General features: G+C 31.3%; 2 protein-coding genes across 2 annotated transcripts in view; both read right to left on the bottom strand.

Annotated features, from left to right (window-relative positions):
* Nucleotides 1-314: 314 nt before the first annotated feature.
* The window catches only part of LOC136982039 (glutamate receptor-like), a 32569-nt gene continuing 6431 nt past the window's right edge, over nt 315-26452 (bottom strand). Inside the window, exons 2-5 of the mRNA XM_067278469.1 lie at nt 5688-5790; nt 2789-2898; nt 2379-2463; nt 315-479 (exon numbers count right to left, since the gene is read on the bottom strand). Of these exons, the coding sequence (XP_067134570.1) occupies nt 315-479; nt 2379-2463; nt 2789-2898; nt 5688-5735 (408 nt within the window). The 5' untranslated portion in view covers nt 5736-5790. The remainder of the gene's footprint in view (nt 480-2378; nt 2464-2788; nt 2899-5687; nt 5791-26452) is intronic.
* LOC136982038 (glutamate receptor 1-like) overlaps nt 19124-26452 on the bottom strand; it is a 53461-nt gene continuing 46132 nt past the window's right edge. The window contains exon 9 of the mRNA XM_067278468.1: nt 19124-20309. Within this exon, the coding sequence (XP_067134569.1) occupies nt 19124-20309 (1186 nt within the window). The remainder of the gene's footprint in view (nt 20310-26452) is intronic.

Below are 26452 nucleotides of genomic sequence, written 5' to 3'. Positions count from 1 at the left end.
TATTGTATCGTTAAAAATTATTTCTTTATTTTGTACAAACAAAATAAATATATTGAAGAATATAAAAACAAAAAATTATACTTTAGAAGTTAATCTGTTATCAAAAACGTTCGATTCAGCACGACACAGTCCGACTGGAAAGCTTTCGGTTAATCGACGTTTCGGTTGACCGGCTTTCGGATAACGACGCTCTACTGTATATCAAAATGTTTAAATTTTTTGATGATTAATAGGATGCATTTACTAATTTGATATAAGGTTTTGCATAAAAATTATTTATTCAAATTAAATAATCAGTTAGTAATAAAATTTATTTAACATACCAAAATATTAAATGGATATATTACTGCTAGCATTTTGGATAATTCTTCAGGTTTTTTTGTGTAAAAATTCACTGTCAATATGTTAAAGATGTGAGTGTAATCCACTGCTTCTAATCTGTCGTATGTTATTCCTGTGGGAAATCCAATATCCGCTTCCTAAATAAAAACATCGTTTAAGTTATTTTAGATAATTTATCATACAAGATATTACAATATTTTACTATATAAGTTTTAATACAGAAAATATGAGATGTATTTTGTGAATTTTATTGTTAACTTTATTAACAATTATACTGTAACTTTCAAATATTACTGCCTGTAAGCTCATGTTAAAAACCAATTCGATTTCAGAAATAAAGATAACAAATCAAGTTTGGTCTATGGTTTCTTTAGCGAAACGAAACTTATAAAGACTTAATTGTAGATTTACTAGAAACTGGAATAATATGAAAAATTGTTAACACCGTAAATAAGTTACAGTAAGCCTGAGTAAGTCCGTTTACATGTATAAAAATGGTCAAATCCATTATCATTTTCTCGTACGTTCTTTTGCAAACAAAATATCCAACAACATCGTAATCGTACAATGATTTACAGTAGGTGTTTGTTTGAAAATTCTTATTTTTTCGGCTCTGTTGTACATAACAGAGGGAAAGTATGGCGATCGGTCAAAAAAATGACCTCCGAAGATTTTTACATTTTTGGACTCAAGACACCTTGAAACATCAAGAAATGCGAAAAACTTTGGAGTTTTTTTCTGTATGTATAAATGTTAGTGTATGTATATGGGGGCACGATTTTGTTCACATCCTTTCAAGCTTAATAACTCCTGTTCTTTTTCGTGAAAATTTCTGAAATTTTGCAGGAGGGTTTGTCTATTATCCTAATAGATGATATTAAATGTTCGTAATTAAAGGTCGAGGAGGTGGGGAGATAAAGGGGTCATGTGTCATATCTGAAGTTAATTTGGACTTGATGACCATTTTATTCGTTATTAGCATTTACAATTTTTTTTAAAATAAAACTCATCCAAACCCTCAGAATTTTAAATTTTATAATAAACAAAAATATAACTGTTTTTAATAATAACTTATCATAACAGATAACACTTCATATTCAGTTTTAAATGTTGCCCGGAAAGTTAAGCATCTCGTTGCTGGATTTTTTATTTTGTGTTTAAGGTCATACTGCAATTTGCTTCTCAAGCACCGTAGAGAGAGATCCTGAGACCTGAATATAGTCTTCAAAAGGTACTCTGCACTTTCGGTCGTGTCGTTTTCAGTTTAGCACATTTTTCACTTTAAATTTTATTTTTCAAACTCAAAATTAAGATTTTATTATACAGATTTCGATCCGAATTTTGGAACTTCAGTTTTCCCTCCTTTTTTTGGCATTGTCTTCCTCTGTTATTTATTGTATAGTGTCTCTTCAACTTCTCTTAAATATAGGAATAAGAAATAGTTTATGATCAGAAATGAAGGTGATTGAGAAAAAATTGTTCTTCTCGTTTTGATCATATATTTATTCACCATGACATATTAGATGTTAGACGACGAATGCCCGATCAAAGAGAGCATTTATTAAACACCAAACATTTCTTCCAAGACTGATTTGACAATAGTGTGGACTGTATGGAAAGTGTATAAGTTGCAGAAGGAGTTAGCATTGAATGTAGTGTCATGTGAAGATTTTTGTAATTTTGCAATAAAACTTGTGCTATATGTTTGTTTTTGTTTTATTTTTCATTGTATAGATACCTATAACCCTTAATATTATCATTAGTCATCTTATAATAATTTTTTGCGGTTCAAACCTTCTACTTTAAATCAAAAGGTGAGAATTCTTCTAGTTTTTAAATGGCCGTTCGACTTGCATTAACATCTGAATTTGTGGTATTGGTTAATATTATCGTTCTCAAAGTAAATATAGGAATGTAAGAACAATGTTCTATGTAGATTGCGCTATAAATAATGATAAATTAACAAGTATATGTTTTTGTTCTTGTTTTAATCTTTGTAAATATTTTGAAGAATAGTGGGTTAAAAAAATACACACATCTCTGTGAACACGTCCATTGCGACCGGTCCAAGTTCCATTTTTTAATTTAATGCCTTCATCAACATCTTCAAATATATATGTACTGTAATAAAACAAAAACACACTTATGAAATATTTATTGATGAAAACTCTCATACTTACAAATAATTATAATAATAATAATTACGAATTTATTAACATGTAAATCTCTATATCTCCGGGACAAATAGTACAGTTACGAACCAACGGGAATTCGAACTATCCGAGTTCGAATTAACGATAATTTTCTGCAAATCTTTGTTAATTAAAATTTAATTTTTCTTTACATTCTTATATAATGGTTTTTACTTATATAGTTATAATTTATGTTTTATGTATTGTAATGTCTTTTATTTATGTAGTAGTATTTTATTTCCAATAATTCCTACCTGAATCCCAAGCCTTCTTGTAAAAGTAGAAAAAAATCAGCAAGATTTCCACTATGTCTGATAAATTCTGTTTTGTTATTAATTTTTCTAAATTTGATTACATTTTCAATCTGTCAAAGAATATAAATTCAATTAAAATACATGCGCTAAAATTTATTTCTGTAACCAAAATTAAGAGATTTGTATAATTATTAATACTATTATTTATCAATATGTTTATAACAGTTATAAATAAATTTATATACCTCATAGATTGTCAACTATAAAGAATAGTTGCATACAAATTTTAAGTTATATTCATATAAGAATAACAACACGAATATATTGAATATTATCTAAAATGATTTCAAAATATTTTACAATGTATCAATCTAACAATTGCAAAAATAATTTATATTATTTCAGAATAAGTGACAGAACGCTATTTCGTTTTCTATATATTATGTATGTACAGTTAAACCTCGGTTTTCGAACGACTCACTTTTCGAACATTTCGGTTTACGAACAGAATTTCTAATTCGTAATTGTACCGGTTGCCGAACAATTCACTCGACAACAGCCAGCCACAGATTATAGAAACACAGATGGTCAACACAACCCCCTACACACCCGGGCCGTTGATTGTCTTTAACTTAAAGACAATCGACGGCTCGATCAATCAACGACAGGACCATTGATTCAGAAGTTATTGGTGCCAAGATAGTTAGACGTCAGGACACGGATTATCAATGATGTTGCTATTTAAATTAGATTTCAACGCGTATACGGAAAGGTACTATTTTTGTTTTTTGGTATACGTGCTATTGAATCTAAATGAAATTAATAAAATTCCCGTTAATTGGCATTTACGATATAGGCATTCACGGTAATAGGAATGGCATCCATGAATTTGTATTTAAATATACTTAAGTTATATTAAATAATAAAAATTTATTAATATAATATATATTATAATATTTTAATATTTTATATGTTTTAATATTATTTATATTGCAATTGTAGTCATTTACGTGCATGAAATACAACTAAAAAAGTAAAAAAAAGTTTTGTTTTGGAGGTCCAAAATTTTTCTGATAAACAATATAAAATTCATTTTATATTGTTTCTTATGGGAAAATTTGTTTCGGTCTCAGAATAAATCGGTTTTTGAACAATTTTCAGGAATGAATTATGTTCGAAAACTGAGGTTTGTATGTTTAATAACGTTTATAAGTTACTCTTCAACTGTGATGAAATAATTTATCTTAATTGTCTTATAATTCCATTATTTTTTAACTATTTACTGTACTCCAGATAATAATTCACTAACTTTAGCAAATATTTTGCTTTTTTAGTTGAAATTGTATTTATTTATCCTAATTATGTAAATTCACTTTACCTATAGCAATTAGTTTGAAAATGGTTAAAACAAAGATATTTTCCAACTTAATTACCTGTGATAATGACCACCCTTGACGAACCTATATCGGGTACCAAAAACGTTTAATAAGTCGTTCAACGAACGTTTTCGACCTTAGTGAAGGTCTGCTTCAGGTTAGAGTAAGATCGAATTCCAAATTTGGAATGTTTGGAACGGAAGAGATTTTAAAATATTAAGTTTAAAAGGTTATGAAACATAACAACCAACCGAAATTTAGGGGTTTGGAATGCATGACATTTAAACTATACACATAGGGCAACACATACGTGTGTATTATTCATGGAACCGCTATAAAAGTAAATAATATACAATCAAAGCGCGTTATCGGTACCATGTTTCTCGCACGAGTAACGCCAGACTTACGACCGTCTTTATAATGATTTACCGTCCTTAAAATTGATGTACAGTACAGTACCCACCCCTACAGGCCATCCGTTTATATTTCTAGGGCTTCTAGGGCCGTAATATGGTCGATGTGAAAGACGCTTTTTATCAGCCTGGTGCCTAGAAAGGTGAGCGTGCACTACTAGGACAGTGGCATAAGTGGATAGGGCGTGGTGCGCCTTTTGTTGTCAATGTCGTACTCGTGCTCCCAAACTCTTTGTTGAACTGAATGTTTGGTGGAACCGATGTATAACAAGTCTCTCCGGAACCTTTCGTCCCTCACCGGAACACTGTCCACACCCGGGGCTCTAAGATCGTCAGATTTGTCTTTTGCATTTCGTAGTAACGTACATATTGACTGAGACCTTTTGTAGTCTAATTTGGTGCCTGTTATGCTCGATATTTCCTTATACATGCCTCGTATACCGATCCCACAAATAATAGACACACGTGTGGCCATATGTGTTTAGTTTGGAGTTCACGCATTTCCAACCATTAAATTTCGGTTGGTTGTTATGTTCCAAAAGTTTTTCAACTTAATATTTTAAAATCTGTTCCGTTCCAAGCATTTCAAATTTGGAAATCTAACCTGAAGAAGACCTTGAGTAAGATCAAAAACGTTCGTTGGACGATTTATTAAACGTTTTTGTTACCGGACATGAAGGTTTATCAAGGGTGGTTAAAATAGCAGAAACTTAAAGTCAAAGTAAATTGTTTTTTCGCAAGAAATAAAATTGTTTTCTGACGATAGGAAAAAACCAATTTTGCCTATACTTAATTTTGTATAGTTTTAACAAACTATACAAAATTATGTATAGGCACAAATTAACTTGAAAAAATAAAATATTTAAAAAGAGAAAATACTATATGATCATTGTATCACTGCTAATTGAAAATGTATTCAATAGTATAATTTATTTCTATAAAGACTATCTCACTATTCTTGTTTGTGATAAAAATCTGATTTTAAGAACAAGATAAGTACTTACATGTAATAATAAATAATTTAGTTTAAATAAACCTTATTTCCAATTATTTTTAAATAGATTATGTCAGTAATAGTAAATGTTTTAAATTTGAAAACACATAACTTACCTGAAACGTTGCTACCCGAAGTGTGACATTCTCTAAAGGTTTTTTCATTTTTAAGATATTTCGTAAATAGATAAAACCAAGTACTGGCTTTCTTTTGTTTTACCTATGTGTAAGCAAATTTATATTATGAAATAAAATTCTATATAAAGATATTTTTATTTAAATTCATATTTTCCCAAATTTGATTCTTTAAAAGAAAATGAATTAATATTAAGCGAATAGCCTATCAGTTTACGACAGTTAATGAATAGGGGATATCATATAAATTATTCAAATACACTCAAACCTGTTTTTGTGCGGTCTTTTTTTGTGAGATTTTTTATACGTGCAATGTGCAATTGTTTTTGTGCAATTATTTTTGTGCAGTATACCAATTTGATTGAAATTCATATACCGCACACAAAAAAATCACACAAAACAAATCGCACAAATAAAAAATCGCACAAAAATAGACCGCACAAAAACAGGTTTGAGTGTATAACTTTGATTAATATGGGGAATGCATTTCGGGTAAACAGATACCTCATCATCCCAATAGACATAAAGCTCTAAGCACAAAAAATATCTAAAATATTTTAACAAAAACAGTTTATAAATTGATACTACAAGTGATACAGTGCACTGTGTATAGTATACACAGTGCACTGTATCACTTGTAATATCAATTTACAAACTAATAATTAACTAATAATAACTAATTAATGTAATATCAATATTTTCTGTAATTTAGAGTAATTGTATACAATTACTCTAAATTACAGAAAATATTAAATATAAAGTGAAATAATTCTTAATTTCAGAAAAATGGTACTTTTTAAACATTTGGAGGAAATAAAAGTGCTTACGTATATTTATAATTTATAGGATTGGATTGAGGGAATAAAGCACTACCATACAAGGGCTACCTGCTGAAGAGTACTTTCCAGCGGACATTTCTATGGAAATGTCCCCTTATTTAGATATTTGATACGACAATAAACCCCGGAAAGTTCTACGCGACAGGCCTGATGGAGAGGCGTGAATCCATGACCGACTACAAGCTTTTAGTAGTGTTATCCATGAGGCAACTGATGGGTATCACTCTTATAATTTCCAGAATATAGTTATGAAACGATTACATATAAGATTTATTATGTTGCAGGTAACAGTCTGAAAATAAATTTATTTTATATGTATTTACTGTATAAAATCGTTGAGAGGAGAAAGGTAAGTTTCAAACTTTCTCAAACTTTTTCAAACTTTCTCATAATTTGAGATAACTATATAAGTAAATAAAAATTATGTCATACAGGAATAAGTACGTAATAAGCATTTTAATTAATACTCTATATCTATAGTATCTTGACTATTTAGTCAATGAACGCACTGTTCACTATCCCATAAAGCTTTGTTCTGTACATATACAAGATATTGCAGGTATTAAGACTAAATAGCATAGCTTTCTATCTCACTAAATATATTGTAAATGTTAAACGATGCAAAACTATTCAATTTTTCGTTGGAAACGATATCTATGTAATTATTAAAATAATTATTTATTTTTAATACAACACGTAGAAAGAATTAAGTATGACGTAACTTCTGATTTTCAGTATTTGAGAAAAGCTTTCAGTCGTGTTAAGTTTAAACGCGTCATGAACACAGATATTTTTATTTAAATCAGATTTTTGTTTCATAAATTGTATAAATTGTGAGTGTTAATTTTGGAAATAATTTAGAAAAATGTAGCAATATTAAATATATTCTGATGAATTTTCGAATTGTATTCATCATCTTAACATGTTAAATTACGTTTAAAAGTAATTGTACCATAATTAAAAATTTAAACATCAAGTTAAACTGTCATGTACAGTATATAAAAAACAAACTGTGATATTTGAAAATTATCTTTTAAATTTGGAAAAGTTATCAATTATTCAGAAAATTCTGTCAAATTCAAAGTCCTTTACGAAACCAATCTATTTTTAATATGTTACGTTAAGAAATGAAGCTTCAAACTCATCATAAAGCACAAATCTTGTGTTTTATGAGTACCACGAAATGAGGAAATAAATTAAAAATTGTATCTTCAATTTAAAGCGTTTTTTATTTTTTATTGCATGCAAATACGAAATGAATTACGAATACGTTTTGAATAAGTGTATTAAATGTGCAAAGTATCGAATAAAATGTTTTACATTTTTAATATATGCAACAGATTCTATTTTTGCATTAATCCAGAAACCTAAATTTTCATATTTTATTTGGTTTAATCAATAAATCTAAATTAAAATAAAACAGAGATCTGAATTCTAATGGGATGTTTCTATTGATTGAGATTGAAAACTTAATGTCCTCTTGTAATATTTCCATTATTTAAAATGCTGTTGATATTTTAAACGTGTATAAGAATCGCAAAATTAACATAAGTAAATTAACAAATTAAATATGTATTAATTTATAAAATTTTATATATATCGTATAAATTTTATTTTTAACATATATTTAATATCAGAGGAAAAAGTGAGTTTGTAGAGTAATTAAAATAGAAAATGTAACGTACATTGTATTGATCGTTCCGCTGTATACGATACTGATCTAAAAGTAAATTTCTTTCTTAATAGATAAACATTGTTATAGCGATTTGTAACCATAAATAGTTTATTTTTTTTTCGAAAGGATCCTCTAATGCATTTACACGTTATTAACGTCAAGAAATGGACATCGATTTTCGATCCGAAATAATGTAAAACTCCGGAATTGACTAAATTAAAAGAATATCAATAGGACCTCGAATACGATTTCCTAACAAACAAAATAAAGTGTTATTAAAAAGAATTAAGCTTAATCCGAGATTTTAAAGAACATCTGAATTGAAAACTTGAAATCAAATTACAATAAAATAGTGTAAACAACTATGAAGATTTGTTTTAATAATATTGATATTTTTCATATCCGATAAAACTTTCCAAATTTTAATTCTTTTGACCGTTAATTTAAATTATAAATATATCAAACAGTGTAAAATGTATTTAATATTAATTAAAATGTACATAACATGCTTCTGTATTTACAAATAAAATTAAAAAATAAAATAAAGCAACTGCCATCAAAGGAACTTTTACTATTAAGAAGGCGATTGACCTCCTTATAAAGAAAACAATCACCAAAATTTGTCAAATCTAAGAAAAAAGTAAGAAGACATCATTTCCGTATGCTTGAGTAGCTTTATAAACAGTAATTACAGTGGTGCCTCGTATAACGTACGCCTCGAATAACGGACGCTGAGAACAACGGAATTTCTGTTTGGCTGTTACGTGACTCGAGCAACGGACTTTCTGCGATCAAGTGCGAATGATTGTTCCACTCTTTTGCCGTTGCCATTGACAATCTACTATTTTTAGACGTTTTCCCCCTCACGGCTTCCCAGAATAACTTCTTGACGTAGGTATTTTGGAAAACAGGTGTTGAAGAAGAGAGAGAAACACACCACCTTGGACTTGTTTTTCAAGAAGCCAGCAGCCAAAAAACAAAGGATGGAACAAGAGGAGTTGACCCTGCAAGCCCCAGTAGCCTCTCCTGAATCTGACTGCAATTAAAAAACAATAAAAGAGACCCGCTGCAATGTGTAAAAAGTGTGTGTCTGTATGAATGTGAAGAAAGTGTTCCTTCACCTCCTCCTCACAACATCTGACTACCCAGCATAATTGGTGACTGCTCCATTTTCATTGATTTTTATGGAACAGTACGGTTATTTTATGTTTCAGAACGAATTAAATGTTTTAACATGTATTTCTATGAAGAAAATGCGTTTCGTATGACGGACTTCTCACTTAACGGACGTGACCTGAAACGGATTAAGTACATTATATGAGGCACCACTGTATTTTTATTATAAATTTTATAAGAAAAAACCGGCAAAAATGTTTCATTCTATTTAAAGTTTCTGCTTAATAAGACTTTGAGAAAGTTAATATTAGAAAATTTTAAAAATATTGTAATCTTTTTGAAAATACGTCGGATGATAAAAATTTTTGTAAAAATAAAAAAGACACAGTCGTTCCAAAAAATGTTTAGGAGATCACCATTTATTTTTCGTTCATGTTTTAGAACACTGTAGACGACCAGGCCTTCCTTGGTAGGCTACTTAGCCGCCCAGTTAAAACGTTCCTTAAAAACATAAAAATAATCCAATTAAAATTCAAAAAATTTTTAAAAATTGGAAATGGTGGACCTTACTGAAAAGTGAACGGAAAAGGATGAGAATTTAAGACGTCGTAAGGTCCACCATTTCCATTTTTTATAAATTTTTTGAATTTTAATTGGATTATTTTTATGTTTTTAAGGAACGTTTTAACTGAGCGGCTAAGTGGCCTACAAAGGAAGGTCTGGTCGTCTACAGTGTTCTAGAAAATGAATGAAAAATAAATGGTGATCTTCTAAACATTTTTTGGAACGACTGTGTCTCTTTTATTTTTACAAATATTGTAATCTTGTCAAAGATGAATAATTTTATTTAAATGCGATGCTATTATTTATAAAATAATTTCTAATATTTTACAAGTACAAAAACCTACAATTTTCTTACTGTAATTATAACGTTTTCTATTGAAAATTTCTAGTATATATATATCTATAATTAAATTTTTATTCTAATTATGTGAAATTTCAATTGTCGATAAGAAGAACCTTTTCGAAATTATATTTTTAAAATGTGTCTATATGCAAAATTTTGATTTAACATTTCGAGTATTTAGTCCTCTAAAGTTTACATTATCATACACAAAAATTTCATGCAAATATTTTACATAAATCTGCAAATATCTTAAACTTCAGTTTCAATTAATATAAACCTAATATTTTCTAAGATAATCGTTTAAGAATTTACACGAATTGCTTAAGTTCATTATTTGGACTTTGTAAGCGTAGTGATTAAGTCCATAAAATGAAAATAAAAATTAGAATTTAAAAGGAAATTTAATTGTTATAAAAATTATAATGACAATAAAAAATTTATATTACTATAAAAATTCTCATATGATTTTTCATTATATCTTAGGTTTTACATTCGCTGTCTAAATTTATCATATGAAATAACTCTAACAAAATGTAGGCATTAAAACACGAGACAATTCTTAATACATTAGTATTAATATTTACTTACATTCAAATCAATGGAGATTTGTCGTCATATTGTAAATATTAAGTTTTAAGACGAAAAGTAAAAAATAAAAGAAATAACGTTTTAACAATAGGCTCTCTGACTATACACTATATTCTTACAATTCAATATTCAATCTTTTTAACTATTGTATACGATTATGACGTCACCTTATTTATTGATCAATAACATAACTGTTACGTGATTGTTATTCTGATCAGTTTTTAAAAATTGTAAACATTTCAACATGCAATCAATCGTGATATAAAAATTAGAATAAATTTTGTTTCACGTTTTATGAATTTTCTATTTGCATTTATTATTTTGCACGTCCTTTGTTAATTTTAAAACTAATTAAATAAAATTATAAATATTATTAGTTATATTAACTTTTACCGTGTTCTTAAGGTAATTTTACAATTTTAACAGTAAAGATTTGTAAGAATTCTGAAAACGTGAAGTTGAAAGTAATGTTTTCAAGAATGTTAATAGCGTAGAGAAGTTGGAATGTAATTGAAAAAGATTGAGCCGTTTTCATTTTGTGAATTTACATGTAATTAGTCATTTCAGATTTAAAAAATTCGGAACTATAAGATTTCATCAACTCGAAATAACTTATATAATTATCATCACCGAAATTAGATATCGTCTGATCAAAAGTTTTTCTTTTATAACTATAAATTGCCATTTACAAATAAATAAATATCAGTAAATAAATGTATACAAAATTTTTAATACTGCTCTGTATTAATAAAATTTAATACAGTAGATATTATTAGAAATAATTTATATACTTTTATGTTTATCTATAAATATTTTATATTTTTATATAAGAGTATACGTACCTTTACATAATAACTATTGTAATTTTAATACGTAAATCCCGAAAAATATTTACGTGAGGGAGGATTCAATGTTTTGGAAAGATGTTTCGGGAAACGCTAATAGTTGTAGTAAAATTTGAAGATGCTGGTAAAACCGAGACGAATGAACATTAGATGCAGTCGTCGCAATCATTAAAAACTGTCTTCTTCATTATTAAATAATAAAGTGGATTCAATTTCGTTTTATGAAGATCAGTTAGTCTTACTGACAATGTACAGTACTTTACAGAAATATAACTTCATAGGAATCGTCAATTGCAATTCCGGTTTAGCCGAGAATAGACAGAAATAACAAACGAAAAACAAGAATATAGACAATTTACAGACAGAAAAAAAATCGTTGACAGCATGTTTTGACGTGGAGAAAAGCGTACACGTTATTTATCTAGTTGTCTCTCACGCAAAGTGTTTATATAACTACTTACGAACAAACTTATCGTGATTCAGATAATGGCTCGTATCTTCGTTTCCTTAGGCAGATTATACTAGGTCTCTATATTAACACATGATGCTTACACTCTTCAAAATAGATCTTTCTCTAATCTACATCGTTATTATTTCACACTGTCCTATCTTCCTTTATTTCCTTTTCCCCTAACTCTTGACTTTACTCTTTTCTTCTTCCTTCCTTTTCACCGTAGGGCAAAGTTTGTTGCAATTTTACAAACAGCTCTTCTTATCTTTAAATCAAAGTCAAAGTCAAATCTGCATCGTTATAAAATAAACTTCCGTGTCGATTGTGTAATTATGAAGTCGACATTCATATTGGAAATCCACGCTTACTATCGATTGTCTCCAGAGGCTGCGCCACCTTCAGATAACGAGTGTATTTTGTACTATAGCTTACCACAGACATCTTTCTATACTAGCATGAAAATAATAATAGTAATGTGTATATGATAAAATGGCCAGGAAGTAAATTTAAACTCACAAAATAAAAATAAAAGTAGACTTTTTTGTTGTGTATTGTTTTACAAAATAATAAATGAACAAAATCATTGAGGATCAATAGTTTTTTAAACGTAGTAATTATTTAATCTTATTTTTTCCTGATGACTGACAACGTTAATCCTGACTAATAGATAACCGGCTAATCATTTAATAGCAACAGCAGATCAGATATGTAGGTTACATCACACAGACCATGATGACATGTCAACATTTAGTGATTCAAATGAAAGTACTGACTTTCTCCACGTAACTAAAGATCATTCAATCAGAAATAGCCTAATAATTAACTCCTTTGATCGATGATTAACATTAACCAATGTAAAATGTGATATTAATAAATACGTGTATGATACTTTTAAAATTTAGAAACATAATTGAAAATTGAAATAAAGTAGACGAAATCGAAAGAACAGTGATATATTATAAATATAAGATAAACTTAGTATTTTCTGAGACATTCATGTAAGAATATTTATAAATTCACACGAATTGTTTAATTTCTCATATGGATTAATATCGAATATATAAGCGTTGCGACTGTTCTATATAATTAAAAAAAGTTATAAAAATTGACAATGACAATAAAAGAGATTTATATAACGACTATAAAATTTCTTATAAGATTTTGCATTATATCAAAGATTTTATATTCACTATCTGAAGTTGTCATATGAAATAACTCAGAAAAAAATGTAGTCATCAAAAAGCAAAAAATCTTAATACATTAATATTAATATTTACTTACAGTCAAATCAATGGAGATTATATCGTTATATTGTGAACTAGCAAATGTGCCCGGCGTTGCTTGGTAAACGATTTGGATGATTTGGTAAATATTGTACGTTTGGAAATGAAGTTATTACTATCAACGGTAATCTTCAACAACCATAGTAATTGTTATATAACACATACCCTTTATAGCTGGGAATCATTTTACTGCTTCCAACGAAAGTTTTCAACCTGATCAATTTTATGGAACGTTTACAATCGTTCTATAATCAAACCAATATGCAATAATAAATTCGAATATTAAATAGTTCCAACATTTGGTTAAAAAATCGAAATATATAAAAAATATTTATAACAATGTCTGAAATGTTATCAATTTAATACATATAAGAACTCAATAAAGACTAAATGTATTTGAAAACAAAAATTCGTATCTAAAATAGTACAGTAGAAGCCATTCTTCAGATTAAGCCTTAATCCTTTCTCTCTCCCCCACGGGGAGAATTTCGAAAAATCCCTTCTTACTGTGCATTTTCATGACGTACCCTGTGTACCACATTTTACCTTTTTAGGTTCAGCGGTTTGATCTGAGCGATGATGAATCAATCAGTCACTCAGTCAATCATCAGTTAGTCAGGACAAGTAATTTTATATATTTAGATGTTAAGTTTTAAAGCGAAAAGTAGCAAATGAAAGGAATAGCTTTTAAATGATATGCTATATTTAGTGTATGACTATAAATTATATACTTACAATTTAACATTCGATCTATATAACTACTGTTTTATCAAACAGGCTATTGTAGAAGTTTATGACGTCAAATTATTTATTGACCGCTAATATAATTGTCACGTGATTATTTTGTTCAGTTTTTAAAAGTTGAAAACATTTCAACACGCGATCAATCTTGATAGGAAAGACGGGAGCAGGTTGGAACAGTACGTAGTTTGGATTTTTTTAAAATTAAATAATCGTTAATGTTAGTAGGTCAAATGTCATGTCATCAGATGTAGCAATTAATTGGACGTCATTACGTATTATCTGACTTACTATTTTATAAACAGAATTTTTAGAAAAAATGATTTTTTGAGAACGATATTTGTTTCGATTTACCCCATACCTGGGTGAGGTGCATTGAAACAGAGCACGGGCCAAGTTGAAACTATTTATTCTGACTAATGTAAACCATAAATCAATATATTCTGTAAATTTAAAAACTAATTAAATAAAATTAAAAATATTATTGATTTTAAAATCTTTTTTTGGTTTTATTTTACAATAACGAGACACAATAAAGTATGAAACCCTTATTAAGTGACTACGTTTTACATTCATAATTATATCGCTAAGTAAAGTCGTGATATTAGGGACGTTAAGTAATCGTTCCGACGACGAAAACTATGTTAGCGGTGTCAAGAATTTTCATTACGTACAGTTTCGGTATCGGTACCAATTGTCATTTTAGTAAAATTAATTAATAAAACAATAATTCAGTTTTTAAACGCACACTTGATGGTGCTTCATTACAGACTACAATTCTTTTCACTGTTGCTTTAAAGTGTATATAATATGATAATAATCTCTTCAAAGTATAACGAAATAAACTTTGTAATAATTAGCAATGAAATAAATTTGTAATGCACCGCCAACTAAAGAGCTTATTTCCAGTGATGTATCTCCAGAAAATACAAATTTCCAAAAACCGCAAATTTTAAATAATTGCTTTAAATGTTAAGGTAAAAACTTAATTTTTGGTACAGAGCTTTACTTTTATATTTTGAATATAGGTTTAACAGTGAAAAAAATCCTGATGAAAAGGAAATTTTGGTACCTCAAATCATGGACTTAAATCATTTTAGAACAAAATTGCAGCATTAAAGTAGATGATGTATAAAAAAACAACAAATACATGGTAAAAAAACTTTTAGTATATAAAAACAAAATAGAATATACAAAATCAGATACAAAACAAAAATGAAAATCACACGAACCTTGTTCATTTGACAGAAGATAATAAAAAACGGTGTTTAAAAAATACACTAATTACAAAAGAAAGAAAATTAAAACCTAATAATTACATAATATTATTAATAAAAATCATATTGTATTTGTTCTGTCATAGTACCTATCTAGAATCAATCACTTTCTAAACAAGAAATCACTTTTTGTAAAATGTCATTGCAGTATGCCCATCACTTATTCCCAGTTTATTAAAAGTTTCTTCACAGCATCTATCTTTGTCAGCTTACGATTATTCCCCAATGGAAACAAATCAACTAGTCGACATGACCATTTTTACCTCTTTTTAACATAGTATATTTGCACATCCCCGATCTATCAGAATAGTGCTGTTTGTAACAAATATATTTAGTGTTTATTCTGATTACTTTCATTTCACATACTTTAAAATCCATTTTTGACTTAATAGAAGGGTTGAGGTGCACATATTAGAGAGGTTGCGGCCGAAGTTCAAACTTTAAACTTGTACGGCAAAGACGTACACGTTTGACGTTCGAACTCTAAGTAAAATACATTGCGGCGCACGTTCACAACAATATCCCATGAGTAGCGCGACGTGAACATCGCGTACTGACTTATGGGATATTGTTGAAAAATGGCGGAAACGCTTAACAACGACGAATGTTACCAGCGAACGTAAATAAACAAATTAAACTATTTTAAAGCATTTATAGGATGTTTAATAACACTAAATAATTATTTTTAATTAGCGTCGTGTTTCCTACCGTACGATAGGACTACCTCACACTTTTGTCGAGGGAAGTAATGGCTTAAGTAAATCCGAAAGCAGCTCGGGAAATTATTTTTAGAAAATTTACAACCTATTACGCTGTTGATGGTAGATGATGCTGTGGAAGAACAAACCTACTTCTACAGAATTATTATAAGTTATTATGAAGACAAACATGTGTAAATTCTATAGTTACTTCACATCACTTGCAAAAAAATTGAATATTTAAATAATAATTTCTGGATTAGAATCGTCTGTTTCTTTACGATGTTATTCATAAATGCTTAAATAATCATTATTTTAATAAAATACTTCATAATTTTAACACCAAACACAAAAAATGAAGAAGTTTAAGCCGATGTTCTACTCGCCATGCTAGATGTAGCCAACCACATTATCAACCTTCTAGTATTGCCAGATAACGACGTTCACGTTTTGGGCTGAAAACGACGGCCGCAACCTCTCTAATAGCACTTGCACTTCAGAACGCAGTCATTGCTGTAAAATATATACGTAACTTAAATACACTGTGTAATTGGCTGTACGGAAATACGACAGTTTGGAAATAAAACGAAAAACGTCATGTTTGAAAAGGAAACCAATTTTGTGATACATTTTTCAACAGAAGAAGCATCCGTTCGGAAAAAAATATTGTAGTACTATAGAGAAGCATATTAGAGAGGTTGAGGCGCACATATTCACCCCAAAACGGGACGGTAAACGGACGAGCGCTGCCATCTGTCAATTCTATATGGTCGATAGTGGCGTTCGCTTCGTCTAGAATGGTGAGTAGACGATCGGCTTAAACTTCTTCATTTTTTTCTGTTTGTGGTTAAAATTATGACGTATTTTACTAACATAATGATTATTTAAGCAGTTACGAATAATATCATAAAGAAACAGACGATTTTAATCCAGAAATGATTTAATTATTCAATTTTTTAAGAAGTGATGTGAAATGCCTATAGAATTTACATATATTTGTTTTCATAATAGCTTATTTTCTTCCACGGTAGGTTTGTTCTTCCACGGCATCTTCTACCATCAACAGCGTAATACGTTTGTAAATATTCTGAAAATTAATTTTCCGAGCTGCTTTCGAATTTACATAAGCTACTATTTCCCTCGACAAAAGTGTGGGAAACGCCGGGAGGTAGGACGGAAGTCGGACCTCCTTGTTGTCGGCGAATAGGTCGGCAAGACTCGCCCCACTGTCAAGGATGGCTAATTTTGCGCGATATCCCGACTTGTCGGGATCGGTCAGTTACTTGTCAGGTCGAGTGGAGGAGGGTGTGTGGGGTCGTCGATAAAGAAAGGCAAGATCCGTATAACAGGACAACACAGATAATGGTTTATTGGAACATAGGAACTTCTACAGAAACGCGACGCATCCTGTCCCTAATCGCGGGAGAGAGAGAGCTCACAATTGTTAGGGATTCATACCTCTCGGTTATCGATTTTGATCGAGAATATACTTCGACTCGGACGTCTTTCCTGGCGGAGCGACAGGTGGGCGGCAGGATTGGCTTGTCGGCGGAGGCTTCGGCGTCTCGACTTGGCCTTCGAGTCGGATACGGTGTCGCCGGGCAGTTCGTCTTCTTCGGACGTCAGCTCCCCGTTCTTAGAGATCTCCCCCTATTTATACTCTAAGTCCCTTCCACCACGATCACCAATCGCGAGGGAGGATGATGACTTGAATTCCGTGACTCAGGTCGGATCCTGAGAAGGAGGGAAGTGAGTTTGACGGCGGAAGATTGTACATCCTTCGAAACTTGATCGTTATCGCGGATCTCGATCGTTATCTCCCGAGAGGACTTCGAAATAATTAAAATTTAACATTGGACCGGCCTAATACGGGTCTCACAAAAGTATGAGGTAGTCCCATCGTCTGATCGTACCGTTGGAGACAACGCTAATTAAAAGTAACTATTTAGTGTTATTAAACATTTTATAAATACTTTTAAATAGTTTAATTTGTTTATTTACCTTTGCTGGTAACCCTCGGTATGAAGGGTCGAGTTATAAAGTCCGTAACGTAACCGTATCCGTATTCGTAAATGTTTGTTACACCGGATATCTATAGCAATATTTATAAACTACCGTAAAGCCTTTTCCGTGTCCGTAAAGGAACAAACTTTTTTACGGTTTACGAAGCAGTCCATCGTAAGCATTAGCAAAATCATCAGCTGATGTGCACATAGGCAGTTTAGGGGGTATGGATAACGTGACCATTTATTTTTTGACTGAAACCGGGACATTGGTTTATTTAGGTTAATTAACAGGTAGTCAATAAAAAAAACACTTTTTTAAAGTTATTTATTCAGAAAAAGTCAGTTAGCTTAAAAGTTACGAATTAAAAAATATATATACCCGAAACGTTTAGTTATGTTTATATTTATCAGAGGAACAAATTTGCTTTAATATAGCTGGTGATGATTTTAAGTAAGAATGAAACTCTTGGCACGTTTTTTTTATATTCACCTTAATTATCAACATCGCCTTTAGAACTGAAATTTGTAACTGGGTCTTCTCAGATGGCCACAATTTGTTCATCATAGAAAATACTCTTTCTACTGGAGCATTTGTAGCAGGCAAACATAAAATATATTCAATTAAAAATAGAAAAGTTTTCATGCTGAAGATTGTTGGCTTGAAAGTGTTTGAATACTTCCACCCAACGAGTTTTGGTGGAAACATTTAGATTATTCCATTCGGTTACTTTATCCGATGTAATGTAGTTACAAATTAACGAAAATTCGTCAAAAACTTCTGCATCTTTATTACAGTCAATATATTCCTTTTCAATTAATACATCCAGAGATTTTTGAACGTCTTCCCATGTGGGGACCTTTTTAAATCTGCCCAATAAAATATCTCCATTTCTTTGGTAAGAAAGCAAGTCCACTGCTCCAGATATTCACGGCTTGTTTGATAAAATTCTGTAGCTGTCCTTTTCACAAACTCTTCATCTATGTCAGTAACATTATCTTTCGATTTCACTATTAATTGACGGACCAATGAAAAACTGATTGGTCTGTTTCTGAGTCAAATTGTCTTTTAGTTGATTGATTTCTTTTGCAGCTTCAATTGCCGATACAGTCTGACCTTCCAGTTTCAATACAGCCTGATGAAAACTTGCTGACAGAGCGTGTAAAAAATAAAGCCACAATTCAGATGTGGGATCTTCAAAAAAGTTTTTTAGTAACAGGGGACATTTTTCAATACTCAAAAAGTAGTTTTTTAATGGCTGATACATTTTTAAAACCCTTTCCAAGGCAGGCATAAGAGCAAGCCATCTAGTTTTGCTATAGCCGAGCATTTGTTGATATTCCGTTTCAGTTTCGGCGCAAAACTCCTTTAGAGCTTCAACTCGAATCGTGTAAATATAAAAAAATGAATATATCTTCACAATAATGCTTTCGTAATCTAAGGGTAGCCTGTCTGCAGCAGATTTTATTGCATTGTGAATTACATGGGCTCCACATCCAATACCTATCAATGGCTTTTTCAGTGATGATTGCAATTTCGTTAACACATTGTTAGTTCCTCGCCTAGCCGCACCTCCGAAATTGACGTTGGCATTGTCTCCGCAAAATGCCACGACTTTTGCTGTCAAATTATTATCTGTCAACACTTGGTTTAAATAATCGACAATGATGTCAGAAGTCTCACCTGGTTGGTCTTGGAGATCTAAAATTTTTACTTGCACACCTACGTAAGGTTGAAAAAAGCGCACTAGAATAGGGTATATTTTCTTGTTACCGTGGTTTGAAGCGTCGTTTAGTATTGTAATACAATTGGACTTATCAAGATCATCTTTTAATTCTTTCATTGCTGTAGGCGTCAAAACATTTACTACAATAGCTTCTGATTTCGTACGCGCGCATGTAAATTTGGGATCAAAACATGATTGAATTAATTTCGACGCACAATCATTAGAGCGAAAACTGTGGTTTTCTTGTATCGTGTGATAAGCCCAGACGCCTTCTGCCGCGGCGATATCCAAATCCTTTAAAGTTGGTGCGTCCGATTTCTTGAAAAAGGTTAACATCGAAGAACTCGAAGCGGCGGTACGATCGGCATTTTTATGTTTTTCAGACTTTAAATGCTGTTCAATATCACTGGCACCACCATGGGAAACGCTAAATTCTGTACGACACTTTTCACATCTGACATCTGAGGGAGTATTTATTTGCTTGATAAACGGATATTTTGCTTGTAAGTTAACATTGAACGTACACTTGCGTTTCGGAATTTTAACTTATGATTCCAAAACAAAAGAAGTTTAAGTTATTTACTAGGTACACGAGCATCAAACAACAACAAAACAAATATCGAGAAGTGGGCGAACGAAAAATCTGCCAAACAATTAGTCAAGAAAGCGCGAGCGATGACGTCTTCGCCACTCTCGGCTATCGTCGCGTCAACGAACGACGCGGTTTGCTCTCGCACACCGATCGCATCGGGTTTTTTCATTTTTTATTCAGTAAAATTTTTTCTCATACGTTTATTTCGGTCCTCTCTTATTTTAATAGCATAAAAACCGTAAATATTATGTTATATTTGAACAGATGCGGTAAGTTAGCTCCCCTCCAGCTTTAGACTGCAGGTGTGAAATTTCACGCCTTGTTAAATGAAATAACACTTCCTGCAGCTATATTTATCAAATAAAATCATTATTTAACGATTATTTTTAACTTTTTAATGTTAGATTCGTATTTAAGTGGAAATAATTAATTAATATAAAAATTAAAATTCTTAGAGGATTTTTTCCCCATTAGGTGTTGCAGAAAAAGGCCCAAGGAGTTAAAAAAGCAATTCCTAGTTATTTCGTACGGTTTTGAGTTATTTTCTACGTGAGACTTTTTTATGCGGTCCCTATCCACCGCACAAAAACAGGTTTGACTGTACTCAAATGTTTGCGCGGTTTCAGAAAACGGGACAATTTTGCGTCCCAGAGTTCATTTCGGGGACACCGGGACTCGTAACTCTAAAAAGGGACAGTCCCGTTCAAAACGGGACGTCTGGTCACGATAGGTATGGATGTTTGAAAGGTTTTCTTCCATAAAATTAATCAATTCTAGACTAATTTGACTGGAACATTTTCAAATCACGTATAATTTTTTGGGAATAATTCATATAAAATATGTTAGGTTAGGTTAGGTTAGGTTAGGTTAGGTGAAATTACTGAATGTGCACCATATGAAGATGCCATTGCTTAAGCTAGTTTTTGTCGCGGAGCAGCACATCGGACGGCGGACGCATACGAATCGTGTCATGTGAGATTTGTCGGTGCTTTTCGGTCACGTGACTACTCATCTCTAACGTTTTTCCTGATAACATTTTTTTTGCGAAGAATTCGCTGAACTTTAGATACATCATTGATAGAAATATTAAAACATGATTCCATTCTGAATATGGATTAAAATCAACATATAATAATGTATGATAATGCGATAAATAACTAATAATTCTGCTTTGCTTATAAATGGCCTAATCTTTTTTATGTTGTAAACAAAATTGTATAATATTTATTTACATCAAGACACTAAACATTTTATGTTGCATCTGATTAATATTTATCATCATAATATATATCATGATAGAATTATTGTCGTTAGCGAGCAGTTTTACCTTTGTTGTTTCATATAGTCAATAATAATAATAAGTCGTTTCTAATTACAGTAAAAATACTATAGTATATTCCCAAAAAATTATACATGTTTTGGAAATGTTCTAGTCAAATTAGTCTAGAATTGATTAATTCTATGGAAAAAATTTTCAAACAGCTGTTCCCCCTAAACTGCACAAGTGCCACATCTAATACTATAATTATTTATTCATTTTATCTTTTTCTATTTTTTATGACGAAACTAAGGCCAGGAACATACATGCGTAAAATTGTTTGGCAGAAAACTGAATCGGAAATCAGCTTTCAGTTCAGTTTCTGTTTTAGGTTTTTATGCCAGAACACACGCGTAAAAATTCTGGCTAATTTTTTTACTTTTTAACAGTGCTAATTTTATTACTTTTTTCCTTTCATATAGGCTATCTATCTCTTTGTATCTTCCATTTTTTCTTCACTTCCTCTTCTATAATATAGAAAATTTAAATTAATAGACTTATATTCCGAATTCAAATAAAGAACGTGTGATCTAAATACTAGGCCTATATATCGATTCTACTAGACCTACCTGTTATTTGAAATTTTGCACCTATAGCTATCCATAAACGTTGTTTAAATACAGTGTCCTTATACCTAACACTTATGCTGTTGAACGGATTCAATAAACTCCTCTATTTCATTTATTTTTCGTTTTTTCGAGACCGTCACAATTATACTGTTAACCCTCATTGCCGCCATTGTTAGAATAAAAAGCACGTGTCTACTTTGACGTCACAGAAAAGACTTCTCTTTGTTGGAGGAATTTTGGTGTAAAAATTTTTACTTTTTCTGTTTTATGCTAGATTTTACACTGAATTTTACGCATGCGTGTTTCTGGCCTAACTGTTATCTTAAAATTTTATATTATTCAGAATCAACATTGTTGGTCAAACGTTACGTTTCAACCAATTTGTCAAAGTTTTGTCGGTTGCTTCCGGTACAACTTCCGATTGTATATAGACTAATGACGACTAAGCGCATGAGCAATTGGTCAATTCTCTGTACCCCTACCGTAAAAGTTTGATCGATCGGAACTTTTCTTGCGGAATACGTTACGGCCATACGGATACGATACAGAGTTTATTATCACGCTATACGGATACGCTTACAGCTACGGATACGGTTACGTTACAGAGTTTATAACCTGACCGTAAATGTATCTGCCATCTTTTCAACAAATTTCCCGTGAGTCAATGCGCGACGTTCACTGAGTCACGTGATGTTGTAAACGAGCACCGCAAGATCTTTTACTTGGACTAAAAACGTCAAACGTGTACTTCTGCTTGCCATACAAGTTTAACGTTTGTACTTGCGTCTCAACCTCTCTAAATTATAGGTCATCTTCAGCCTTACGATTACCATTAAAAATGGAATGCAACATTTTTCAAATACGCTTCATTTTAAATTTAAAAGATTTACAATAATTGTGTATATTAAATAAATGAAAAATAAATAAATACAATAAATAAATAACATTAAAAATAAAATAAAATAACAAAAATAAATAAACACAGTAAACAAGGCTAAGTATAACTACAACAAGTTTTAAGGGTTTTTAATTCCCATGCTTTTTTCTATCATGTACTTCCATGCTGTTGGAAGTGCATTAGCATTCTTGGCATTTAGGCAATGGTTTTCTATTTTATTTATATATATTTCCATCTTTTCCATTTCTAATGCAATGAATGGCAAGTAGACCGTTTTAATGATTTTTATCTCATCCCACTTGACATTTGCTCTTTCTGTCTGCACTATGATTGCTAATATGGTGTCGTGCCCTTTATTAACGTTGTATTTGTGTTCTCACAAACATATTGCCAAGTTTCTTCTGGTTACACCCACATAATCCTTTGCTACTCCTGATTGTTGATTTTCAAATGGTATTTTATAAACTCCAGCTTTTTCTTGTATTTTCATGCTGTCCTTATCGTTTCTTAGTAAGCTATAGATATTGGATGCTCTTTTATATACTATTATTGCGTTTTTATAAGTACTCAATTCATTCATCACTCCTTCTATATGATTATTATATGTGAATTTATTAATTGCATCTACTTTAGTATTTTTTGCCTTTATGTTGTCTGTAACTTTTGACCAGGCCTTCAATTGTGGTGGTTTTGTAACCTAAATTTGTTGCAATTCTTTTAATTGTACTAATCTCCTTAAGACGGTCCAGAATGTTGATACAGTATAAAAACGCTCTTCTAATAAGATTATTAGTTCTCTTATATTAAAAAATTAAATAAATATATAACAGTTAAAAAATCGTTTTATTCCAAAACTCTCGTTCAAATCACGCGGAAAAGTATAACCGAAGGGGTATCAAAAAAGGGTGTAGTTTCGATATATATGAGAGTTTTTGGGACACGAATTATCTCAGAATCGCTCGAGCGATTTTACAATTATACCAGAATCCATCGCATTTTTGCCCCTGCTCGACGTTTTTCCCTTGAAATCAAGAGACTCTCCAGAGACTTGTCCAGAGACTCTCTCTGGAATAAAAGTTATAAAATGTTAAACTTTTAACAAATTATCCCAGAGTCTCTCAAATATATACTACTGCAATGGTATTTGGTAAGCATGTATGAATAAAAATAGTAAATACATTCGTACACAAACAAATTAGTTTAATTAGTTAAATGCAAAAAACCACATCTAAAATAGTACAGTAGAAACTAAGTTCTTCAGGGTAATCATTAACAGTCTTCCTCTCCCCCGTGAGAAAAATTTCGAAAAATCCCTTCTTAGTGTACATTATTATGACTTATCCTAACTGTGTACCAAATTTCAACTTTCAATTCTTAATCGTTTGAACTCTGAGCTTATTATTATTATGTTGGGTTAAGTGAGATATACTCGGTTAACACCGGTGGCTGTGTACTATGCCGGACCAAAGTCAAGGCATAGTAACCAAAACAGAAATTAAAGAAGTGTATCAGTGTGTGTGTCTGTATTCAGGAATTTTCTCACAATATGACATGTATTCAATATAGTGGCCTTCTGTAGTGTGATGTATGTGTTTCTATTCAATTCTAATGTGCCCAGGCTTTTGTGTAGTGTGTGTGGTATGACACCTGTAGAGGAGAGAACAACAGGTACAATAAGCACCCCATCCATCCTCCACAGATGCCTTATTTCCTGGGAGAGTTCTGTGTACTTGCTAATTTTTTCAGCACATGCGTTTTGTATATTGTGAGTGTTTGGAATGGATATGTCTATAATGTATGTGATTTTATTGTGTTTGTCAATGAGTGTGATGTCTGGTCTGTTGTGGTAAATTGTTTTATCTGTGATTATGGCTCTGTCGTAGTACATTTTGTGCGTGTTGTTTTCCAATACTGTCTGTGGAATGTATTTGTAGTATGGTTCGTGGATGTCTACTAATTTGTGTTTCTTTGCAAGCTCTTGGTGTATTATATTTGCTACTTGATTATGTCTGTGTAAATAATCTGTCTGTGCCAAGAGCTTGCAACCAGAGGTGATGTGTTGTATAGTTTCTGGCATGATGTGACATTTTCTGCATGTGTCATTTGTGAGTGTTGCATCTTTGAATATGTGTTTTCTGTAGTTTTTAGTATTTATGACCTGATCCTGTATGGCAATCATGAATCCTTCTGTCTCCCCAAAGAGGCATCCCCGAGCTAACCAGCTGTTTGACGCAGTTTTGTCAACAAAATCCTGGGCCAGATCATAAGGATGCCTGCCATGGAGTGCCTTTCGAGCCCACGATTGCTTAATGGTGTCTATGCTTTTTATATGTTGTGTTGTGTCCATATGATGTGAGTGTAAGTTTAATGGTGTGTTATTCGAGTCTGCTAGAGTTACTGCTTTATGTAATTGTGATGTTTCTTGTTTTTTGTAGAAAAACTCTCGCAGTGACTGTATTTGTTTGTAGTGAAGGTTAACTATGTCAATCAGGCCACGTACGCCATCTTTACGTGGAAGGGTTAATCTTTCTGTGGCAGATTTAGGATGATGTTGTTTATGCTTAGTAAGTGTTGTTCTTGTTTTCCTTTGGAGTTGCTCAAGATCTGTGTGAGTCCAATGTATAACTCCAAAAGAATATGTGAGTACTGGGATGACATATGTGTTTATTGCTTTAACTGTGTGTTTTGCATTTAACTGTGTTCTGAGAATAGCATTTAACCTACTTTGGTATTCTTTAATTAATCTTTGCTTTATTTGTGTATGTTCTGTTAGTTTGGCCTGTTGGAATCCTAAATACTTATAGAACTCGCCCTCTTCCATGGATTCAATAACGTCTCCATTTCCAAGTGCAAAATCTTCTTTCTTTAGGATTCCTTTTTCTATGTGAACTGTTTTGCATTTATCTAGGCCAAATTCCATTTGTATGTCCTTGGTGTATGAATGTGTGATTTGTAGGAGTTGATGAAGTTGTTTTTGTGTGGATGCATAAAGTTTTATGTCATCCATGTACATGAGATGTGACAGTGTAAACTGTGTTGTTTTTTCGTGTCTGATATTGTAACCATATTGCGTGTTGTTTAACATGTTGGATAATGGGTTCAGGGCTAAGCAGAACCAGAGAGGACTCAAGGAATCTCCTTGAAAAATTCCTCGCCTAATAAAAATTTGGTTTGTTTGTATGGAAGTGTTACTAACCCTGAGATGTAGTGTTGTTCTCCA

This window comes from Centruroides vittatus, unplaced genomic scaffold (genome assembly GCF_030686945.1).
Source record: "Centruroides vittatus isolate TY-2023 unplaced genomic scaffold, ASM3068694v2 contig_801, whole genome shotgun sequence".
Taxonomy (NCBI): domain Eukaryota; kingdom Metazoa; phylum Arthropoda; class Arachnida; order Scorpiones; family Buthidae; genus Centruroides; species Centruroides vittatus.
Note: the sequence above shows the minus strand (reverse complement) of the source record. Positions and strands in the feature narration are given on the sequence as shown.